The sequence below is a fragment of the Lactuca virosa genome, chromosome 8 (genome assembly GCF_052849685.1).
Source record: "Lactuca virosa cultivar CGN04683 chromosome 8, Lactuca_virosa_CGN04683_v6, whole genome shotgun sequence".
NCBI classification, from domain to species: domain Eukaryota; kingdom Viridiplantae; phylum Streptophyta; class Magnoliopsida; order Asterales; family Asteraceae; genus Lactuca; species Lactuca virosa.
The window spans coordinates 7563047-7572819 of NC_136433.1; the positions used below are offsets into that span (position 1 = coordinate 7563047).

General features: G+C 36.1%; 1 protein-coding gene and 1 long non-coding RNA gene across 4 annotated transcripts; one reads left to right on the forward strand and one right to left on the reverse strand.

The window, feature by feature from the left end:
• The first annotated feature begins 1673 nt into the window (after positions 1 to 1673).
• On the forward strand, positions 1674 to 4717 carry LOC145133227 (calcineurin B-like protein 4). The gene is made up of 8 exons (XM_079068158.1): positions 1674 to 1946; positions 3029 to 3187; positions 3368 to 3450; positions 3556 to 3615; positions 3709 to 3817; positions 3895 to 3947; positions 4029 to 4222; positions 4302 to 4717. The coding sequence occupies exons 2-8, from the start codon at positions 3109 to 3111 to the stop codon at positions 4363 to 4365; spliced, it is 642 nt and encodes a 213-aa protein (XP_078924284.1). The 5' UTR covers positions 1674 to 1946; positions 3029 to 3108; the 3' UTR covers positions 4366 to 4717.
• Positions 4718 to 5240: 523 nt separating this feature from the next.
• Positions 5241 to 7607, reverse strand: LOC145133228 (uncharacterized). 3 transcript variants are annotated; one of them, XR_013718491.1, is made up of 6 exons: positions 6919 to 7600; positions 6652 to 6827; positions 6485 to 6578; positions 6325 to 6387; positions 5852 to 6047; positions 5241 to 5511 (listed from the first exon to the last, which is right to left on the reverse strand). It is a non-coding gene; the product is annotated as an uncharacterized LOC145133228 (long non-coding RNA). The 3 variants fall into 3 exon arrangements; XR_013718490.1 differs by having other exon boundaries at positions 6325 to 6390; XR_013718489.1 differs by having other exon boundaries at positions 6325 to 6578; positions 6919 to 7607.
• Between the last annotated feature and the right edge of the window lie 2166 nt (positions 7608 to 9773).

Sequence of the window (9773 nt, forward strand, 5' to 3'; positions counted from 1 at the left end):
ATTGAATTGGGTGATGAACCATAATGAGCCGGTGGTTCCAATTCATGTCAAAAATCAGAAATCAAACGAGTACTCGTTCCTAATGAAATTAGAGACATATCTAAACCTGATAAATTCGATTGAGTGCGATTTCCCTTTTGACCAAAGCGTCATCTAGTTTGAGGTTGTCTTGTTGCACGCCTCTGCGAAGGGCATCAACTTGTGAGCTAATCATATCCCAACCTTTGATTTATGAGTTTGTTTTTAGATACTAAACCTTTGATTTAGTTGCAGGTTTTCTAAGGGTTTTGAAACAAGAAACCCAAATCTTTGATTTGGTTGATGTTCTATAATGGTTTTTGAACAGGGATGAAAGTTTCATCTTCATCAGTTTTTGAAATGGGATGAAGGTTCCCTAGTCACACCAAAAATCCATGTGTGTGTCTTTTGCTTCCACCCCTCATCTCCCCTCCCACCCGTTCTTCTTCACCATCGTCATATCCCCCTTAACTCATCCCCAAATAAAAATTAAAACTTGTAATCAACACCCAACCAATATCAAGAACAACCCAAAAATCAATTCCCCATTCGAAATCATAGGAAGGGAGAAATATGAAGGGATAACAGGTGGGTGAATCGGCTTTTGGATTAACAAGAATGGTGGAGCTTGATGGAGCTGTTGGGTTGATTTTTCTAGCATTTTGTTTTCCGTTTCTGTATGTGTTTTTTTTAGAGAGAGAGAGAGAGAGAGAGAGAGAGGTGGTCCTCTATTATTTTTTAACTGTTAAAATAAATAAATAAATATTAAATTAAAAAAATGAAAAATAAATACCCCAAATGTATTATAGTCATTTCAATTTTCGAAGAGACTATTTTCACATACAAACTAGTCCAAAAGGACCATGAAGCCAAAAAAATCGTGATTTGGACTAAAACCCCCAAAAAATGCATACCACAAGAACTATTTTTGCATTTTTGTCTATAAAAAATTGATTTCCTTATTCAATTCAATTGAAAATTTAACGACTTTTAACTTTTACCTTTTAACTTTTAAGAAAAGAACTTTCATAAAAAGAACTACTGAGGTTAAAAAGTATTCCCAAACACCCCCTTCATTCATAAGTACTGAATGAGTACAAAAACAAAAATGATTTATTTTGCAAAAAAAATATTAAGGATTAAATGTGTACAAAAATATTAAGGACTAAATGTGTACAAAATGAAAAATATACTCCCTCCGTCCCAAAATTATAGTCCATCTTTCATTTTTGATTTGTCCCAAAATAATAGTCCACTTCTAAAAATAAATAACATTTTTACCAAAATACTCCCTCATTATTACTTAACCAACTAAACATTTAATTGAACATTAAATGCAAAGTAATGACCAAACTATCATTTTATTAAATAAAGTTAGTGGTAATTAATGTTTTTCTTAATATATGTGTTTTTTGTCTGTGGACAATAATATTGGGACGGAGGGAGTATTACCCTATTAAGTCATTTTTACCGGCTAACCTGGAGTAGCCGATCATAAGGACTGAATGTGTACAGTTTAACAAATTGAAAGGAATAAATGTGAACGAAAACTTAATGACTAAGTATAAATCGAAAAATACATTGCCTTTTAAAATAATTATCCCTTTTGTTTTTTTATCCCCTCCCCGTATTGAAGCATAGAAAGGTCGGTCAGCAGTCAGAAAGTGATGCGCAGAAAAAGACACGAGACTCCATGAATCCAACAAGATTTGAATGGCTGCTTTTACCCTTTTTTTCCTTTAATTTAATGAATCTATACATCACCAACAGTTAACACGGCACCTCCATTAAAGATCTCAAGTTTTCCACCAACATCCTTCTCATCTCCTCTGCAGGTCAGCCAGTGAGCCAGCCGTCCTCTCTCATCTTCTCTGCATTTGCAGCTTGTGTCATCTTGGAGAAATTGTGGAAACATTTCCTCCTTTCAGGTACCGACTTGAATTCAAATTGGGTATTCTCAGAAACATCGACGATTATGAGTTAGGGTTTAATCCGTTAAGATCAACACTCTACAACTCCATTTTCTGTGTGTTCTTCGCAATCAGAAACCTAGGAAATCCACATTTTTAAATTTTCTGATCAAGAACGTACGATATTTCTCTGTTCACGATTTACATTTTAATGATAGCTACCGACTTGAATTCGAATAGGGTATTCTCAGAAACATCCACTTTTTACAGCTAATATTTTAAAAATATCACTTTCAAAGACAGACTATTTTGCTGCTTTTTATATTTTGATTGTATCGGATCTCTTTTTTATAATATACAAATGTACAAAATAAGGGTTTCGTCTGCTCATGTCCTGATTACCAACTTGATATGCAATTCTGCAATAGAGTTGCAATTCTGATCAGTATCTGTGATTATAAATTTTTTACTTTGGAAATTTTTTGTAGATTTCGAGGGCTATGACTTACCAGCTTTCTGCTTGTCAATTCACGAATGCTTTGCATTTTAATATATTTTAATTTGTTGGTATGCATAAGTTTAGGTTTGCTTATGCACACCACCTTAAAATAAATTAGATGGTGCTTTCAAAAACCTACAACCTTCCTTTTGTTTTCTTCCTTACTATATAGTATATTCATTGAAAAGGATTCCAGTTGTCCTTTGTTTTTGTACTCTTTTGATGATGATTATCCTCAAGAATTTGAAGATGCAAAACATATTCAAATATGGTGTTCCCATGACCTAAACAAGTTGGGGTTTTATGATAACTTCAAGTTAGGCCCAATAAATGCTGAATATCTACATGCAAGATTTTGTGGTTTCTTTTTAGTGGGTAGCTTTCTCATTTGTTTTTTAATTGTTTATGGAGGGACACACATCTTTCACATCGCCATCAAATTGGTTTGACTTTTATACCAAAAATTTATTATTTTTCTATGGTTTAAATGAGACATATGCTTATAATCAAAATCTCATTGTTATATAACGACAGCCAATTAATTAAACGTCATCCTTATTTTCCTGGATTAACGTGTTATACTTGCAAATCACATTGGCAGATCAAAAGGGATATATAGATCTTTAGCATGATCTTCATCTTATCAATCTTTCAAAATTCAACAACTTATCAGCGATTTTGATGGGTTGCATTTGTTCCTCTGGCGTTAAGCATAGCCCTGGGTATGAAGATCCTGCTCTTCTCGCTAATGAAACCCCATGTGAGTTCTTGAATTTATCCTTCACAAATCAAATGATCTTTAATTTTCTATCTTCATATAAACATGATTCAGGGTTTCCTTGTTCTTCGGATAAAGTGCATGGATTAGATTAAGAGATTGAAATTTTCACTTCAGAGAGCTTCTTAATACTTACATATCCTTTAACCTTGAAAATTTCAGTCACTGTGAGTGAAGTTGAGGCGTTGTATGAGCTTTTCAAGAAGCTGAGCAGCTCCATTATTGATGATGGCCTCATTCACAAGGTATTCAGTTCTTGAAGAGATATTAATTTTAATTACAATTTTCTTGCATATAATATAAGTAGATTAGTGTTAATCTTCATCACAAATATGAAATATCTTCTCCAGGAAGAATTCCAGCTGGCACTCTTCAGGAACAGAAACATGCGAAATCTCTTTGCAGACAGGGTATGTCATATTTGAAGAACACATGTAAATCTTCTTGAATTAGTTTTTCTTTTTTTTTTTTTTACTAAAAAATTGTTGAATTTTGTTTTGTAGATATTTGATCTGTTTGATGTGAAACGTAATGGAGTTATTGAGTGTGGAGAATTTGTTCGATCACTAAGTGTTTTTCATCCAAATGCACCGATTGAAGATAAAATCGAATGTGAGTTCCTCAAATCATTTTGGATTTTTTAGGTCATTGATTTTTTGTGTAATCTGACATTAAACTCTTTTTGACAGTTGCTTTCAGGCTATATGATCTTAGACGTACTGGTTTTATTGAAAGAGAAGAGGTTAGTGTAATACTAGTATTTTTACATTCTTGATGATGAAGATGAAGCTAAATTTTTTTATTTTTATTTGTAAAAATACAGTTAAAGGAGATGGTAATAGCACTGTTACATGAATCCGATTTGGTGCTTTCTGAAGAAGTTATTGAAATGATAGTGGATAAAACATTTAGTGATGCAGATATTAAAGGGGATGGAAAGATAGATGAAGATGAATGGAAGCAATTTGTAGCAAAAAATCCATCTCTTATAAAAAACATGACCCTCCCGTACTTGAAGTAAGTTGACAAAATGACGAAAACGCCCATACTGTTTCTTAACAGTCACTTCTTTTGCATAATGATTTGATATTTGTAGGGACATAACTTTGGCATTCCCGAGTTTTGTTTTGAGCTCTGAAGTTGAAGACTCAGAAGTATAACAAATAGAATAGAGAAAATATGAATTTTATCAAAATTTGACATGATTGGAGACTTGGGTGTCACAAGTGGAACTACCTTTTTAAGGGAGCTGGATTCGTTGGCCAAGAAGGGCAAAAGGGGAATTTTTTATGGTTCGGCTGCCATGGAGGTTGAAGGAGATTTGAGGTTGTTGTACAGAGGGACAAAAATAGCAAATGCTCTATATGCAATAAGTTGCATTTGTGTTATTCAACTGTTGAGTTTAAGTATCTTGTTTTGTTCTCTGCTGTTGAACGAGAGAGTTTAAAGTGTTGATAAACTGTGATTTTGTTTTCGCTTGGGGATGAAAAACTGAGTTGGTTTCACTTGAAATATGTTTGGATTTTGTTTCTTGTTTATGTTCTTTTGTTAAGAGTTTTTGAATTTGAAAAGGGTACCAAAAGAAAGTTTACAGGGTTTAATGTAGCCATAATGGAAGTTTACAATGGTTCTCTACAGGTTTTTTCAGTTCTCTTTGTAACCGGTTTCAATTATTTGGTCATAATAAGGTTTCCAGTGTCCAAAATGTGATCATGTTAAAACTGCTTTATTTAGGCCAATCTCATAAACAAGTTTTTGTTGTATTCAGATTTTAAATCAAGTCTGATAACTGGTTTTGTTGTGCAACTAATTGATTCAACCGAACAAACAGCATCCAACATCCTATGCAACTCATCTCTTGCATCAACAACTCTATCACTGTCATTTCTATCAACCAAAAAGATAATCCCATGACTATTCTGGAAGTAGTCAGTAGTGCCTTCACAGTGCACGAATCACACAACATTCATTGATAAATACACATACGCATAGAAAGAGAAAAAATACCAACTAAAACAGAAGTGGTAACCAAATATACGTCCAAACAAAAGGTAAATTGATATTTCGATCATTCATAATTTATTTAAAAATGTATGAATTTAATATGGAAATAATTCATAATTTATTTAATTAGAACCTTCATAGATGTTGAATTCCTGATTAACTTGAAGATTACTCAAAGTCAACATTTCGTCTACTGCAGCTCCAAAACAAAGCAGAATTACAACATCGCCCTTATCAACAACATCAAATTGTTTTTCTCCTTCCTCAATTGGGATATCTTTAACTTCCATCTCTTCTAGCCTCTAGCATTACAAAAGTTAAAAACTTTAATGATCATCTGATACATATAGAGAAAACGATAAATAAATAAATAAATAAATAAAAGAACAAATGCTACCCCGTATGGTGCTTCATCTGTTGAAAAAATGTAAAGTTTTACAAGATACATGCATGTGAGGGAAGTAGGAATAATAGAGAATACTTTCACTTAGGAATCAACAAAAATGTATTTAGATGACAACACTATTCACGGATCAAATGAAAACAGAACTAATAAAAGATCCTTAAAAATGTTTATTATTGGAAGAAAATCACCAAAAAACTGTAAGCTACAGAATTTAGCCAAAGAAACTAAATCAGTACCTTATTAACAGTCGGGTTGTGAATAATTTCGTTAGTGATCCAAATCTTCTGATGAGGGAATTGTTTTCTGGCTTCATAAGCAATCCGACAACACGCCCAACACCCCAACAAAAGCCATAAGCTTCTGTAAGCTTTACAGTAACATTTCCACATGTATATTCATAGTTATTCTCCTTCAAAGTCCTTATTATGTCACCTATAAAAAATCAATTTAAACAAAATACATATCAATCATTAGAATTTTAGGCTATAAGACAGCTTACACCGTGTTGAAACGATTATTTAACATAAACATCGGTGTTGGAAACTCCGTTGACCAGAAAATGATCTCAATCAGTTTTCCAGTTGTAGACGAATTAGCCCATGAGATAAGTAAATTAGAACAACATCATCACTTACTCAAAACCTCATAAAGAGATAAAAAAAATAGTAAATAAACTTAATCAAGAAGAAAGATACGATGTAGATAGTACCTTGGAGCCATTCCAGAAGCTGTGAAGGAATAATACACAAGGGTTTATAGAACCCTAGCTTTTCTACTTCAAAAATCACATCAACCCACCACAAATACAAAGCAATTAGAGGCAGCTAAAATTTAGGGCATGAAAAGAACAACAAAAAAGATAAACTCACATAAGGATCTACACTCCCAATTCCAATACAATAACACTCAAACCATTTTTCGGTTTAGGAAGCAGGTGCCAACCATAAGAATCGTTCAGTATACCTACAAACAAATACAACCAATCATTGGTCATCATCCATCCATAATCAATAGATGGAGCATATTGCAAAAATACCTGTTCTTGGAAGTTTGGGATCGATTTTGTGATAGATCTTATGCAAATGACGATAATGAGAAATGCAATCCCTTCGCAGTCCCTTCGTCTACAACCAGTGCAGTGAAGATAAGCAACAATGGCCTTAGAAGGTGAAGAGGTCGACTCCGATTCTGATAGACGGTGGCACCCAATCCCTAATCGAACATAGAAATACACAGAAAAGGAAACAGAAAATTGAGGATTCGAAGAGCAAGTTGTAATCGAACACAAAAGAAAGCAGCGAACCTGGTGGTAGACGCGAAGAAGAAGGAGGTGGCGGATAGGGAGTCGATGGATCCTATATGGCGGAGGCAGACTCACCGGCGGAGGCTTTGGCGGAGACGGTGTCGCAGGAGATGGGTATGGCTGAAATCCAAGAAGAAGGCTTCGGCGGAGCGGAGACTGTCTCGTTTATGGTATCTTTCACTAACTTTGACCTCCAAACTCAATATCACTGAAACATTTATGGAGGAACAGCAAGGGATGGAAAAAATCGTGAAGGATAGTAGGTGAAAGAATGAGGTGGGGTTTATAGAGTACGTGAAGCGGGCGGCGGTAGAGGTGGTGGAAACGATCGACTTGAAGAGGTGGCTTGTTGGAAATCAAAGCCCTAATCGAATCGAGAAAGATCAAAGCAAAATCGAGGAAGTCATCGTAGCTACATCTGATTTCTGGCAGTGAAAAAAAGTAAAGAGAATAAGAATTTAGGAAGACAATAAAGTCGATGGCGGTGGATAGAGTCGGTGAAGAAAACGAAACAGACATCGGTAGTGAAGCAGAAGCACACAAATCCGAATACGATTGGTCCAGGCTGCGGTGACACAGCAATACAACACGTACCCAAGACACTAATCCACGGTGATAACACGCAAAATATGACCCATAAAAATAAGGACACAAATTTGCAAACCACCCATAACTAAAGGACCAGTTTTGCCAGAAAAGTTGGATGTTCACTGTTCCCCAACATTGTCCCTCTTTAATATGTATATATAATAAGCACCACAAAGCTTTATATTGATGGAAATCCAAAAAACACAACATACCGAACTGACTTAGGCCTACGAGTCAAACGGTAACTATAAAAACATTAGGTAACGGCCCACTACTAAAAATCCAAAGTTAAGCCCAAGATTTTTCTTCTAAATGTCTGGACTCTAGATGAGTGGCAGAGTATGCTAGCTGCACAAATCAGATAGGGTAGAACCAGTTTGGAAAAAACCGGCAGAAACTTAAAAAATCAAACTTTATAGATTTTTGGTTTTGAAAAATACATAAAAACATGAAACAAGTACATTTTTAAACATAAAAACATAAAATGTAACATATAGAATGGAATACAGGCATGTCGGTGTCGGTGTCGGTGTCGGTGTCGGTGTCGGCGGCGTTTTGGAGTTTTTAGAGATTTGTGAGTGTTTTTGAATGATGTGATCAAACTAACTACACATCCACTACCTATATATATTGTAACACCTGTTCCAGAAATTGTTTAATGGATGCAAGTTTTTAGGGTTTTGGTGCCGGGACTCGGCGAGTTGGGAGCCCCAACTCGACGAGTAGAGCCATTTAAAGGATCGCAGGATTTCGACCCTACTCGACAAGTCGGAAGGCCCTGACTCGGCGAGTAGGCGTTGTAGAAGAAACCCTAAATTTTAGGGATTTGTACCCTATTTAAAGGACTTATGTCTCGTTTGCAGCCTCCCTTATGTCCCCCTTTGTCCAGAGAAACCCTAGTTCGTGCCCTTCATCTCATTGAATGTGTGTGTGAGCTTGGAGAGTGATTCTTGGTGCTCTTTTGGAAGGAACTTGAAGCTTGAAGAGGTTGTATTGAATGGAAGGCAGTAGATCCGGGATTTCCTCCAGCGTTGCAACTACTTTGAGGTATAAAGTCGAAACCTTGGCTTTTCATTGCTTAGATTTCCTTCTATGGAAGTTTATGGCCATTATTAGCATAGTTTGGGATCATTCTTGGATTTGAGCTTGTTATAAGCATATGGCTTAGATCTGGATATCTCAAGGCCTTTGGGGACTTAAAGTTGTCAACTTTATCAAGTCTTGGCCCCCTTCATGCTCTAAGTCCCTTGTCAAGCTTTTATTAAGTGTTTCTAGCCTTGGATGCTTTGCATAACACGTAAAGTTTGCAACTTTACGTGGTAGCTACACCATAAGTGGTTGGATCTATGATTTGGAGCTTTGGTTTCCACTGTAAAGGACTGAACTCAAAAAGGGCTGAAGGGACTCGACGAGTTGCTTAGCCAACTCGATGATTTGGGAAGGGTTTTCCCGTTTGCGGGATCATGAGGGTTTTCGGTTAAGGTTTTAGGTCAAGGGTTTTCGGTTAGAGTCTTCGACCATGGAACATAAAGGAACTCGACGAGTTACTCTAATGACTCGACGAGTTGGCGAGTTATCCAGGAAACTCGACGAGTTGAGGTCAGCATGGACTATTGACCTTGATTGATTGACCATGGTTGACCAGGGTTGACCCGGAGGACATTTATAATGTTTCGGGATTGTGACAGGTTAATCACATGATGATTATAGGAGGTTGAGTTGGAGCAGTGCGTCGGGACTTACCGGGTCTTACCTTGTTAGTCCAGCAGCTAGAGTTATCCGCGGAACTTCAGCAATGCGAGGTCAATCTTCTCACCATACAAATAGGTCTAAGGCACCAAGGCCGGCCCATTTTATGATAGTTGGTATACTTGTTGTGAAGAGGTGTGTGGCTTGAGTATGTGGTAATATGCGGTAGAGATAGCCTTTAGGGCTAATGGTAGAGATAGCCTTTGTGGCTAATGGTAGAGATAGCTTTTGGGGCTAACGGTAGAGATATCCTTTGGGGCTAATGGTAGAGATATCCTTTGTGGCTAATGGTAGAGATAGCTCGATAGCTATTTGATATGTGATACGTGGTAGAGGTAGCTTTTATAGCTAATGGATATGTGATATGCGGTAGAGGTAGCCTTTGTAGCTAATTGTTTTGTATTAAGTGGTAGAGGTAGCTTTTATAGCTAATTGATATGTGGTATGCAGTAGAGATAACTTTTATAGCTATTATGATATGTGTTTTATGGATTGTGTGTGAGGTATGCTCTGGGGGA

Bases quoted from the DNA above. Each gene is read 5' to 3' on its own strand.
- LOC145133227 (XM_079068158.1), top strand. From the start codon at position 3,109: ATGGGTTGCATTTGTTCCTCTGGCGTTAAGCATAGCCCTGGGTATGAA. The intron at 3,188-3,367 runs GTGAGTTCTTGA...TGAAAATTTCAG, and splicing joins TCTCGCTAATGAAACCCCAT to TCACTGTGAGTGAAGTTGAG. The intron at 3,818-3,894 runs GTGAGTTCCTCA...TCTTTTTGACAG, and splicing joins GATTGAAGATAAAATCGAAT to TTGCTTTCAGGCTATATGAT.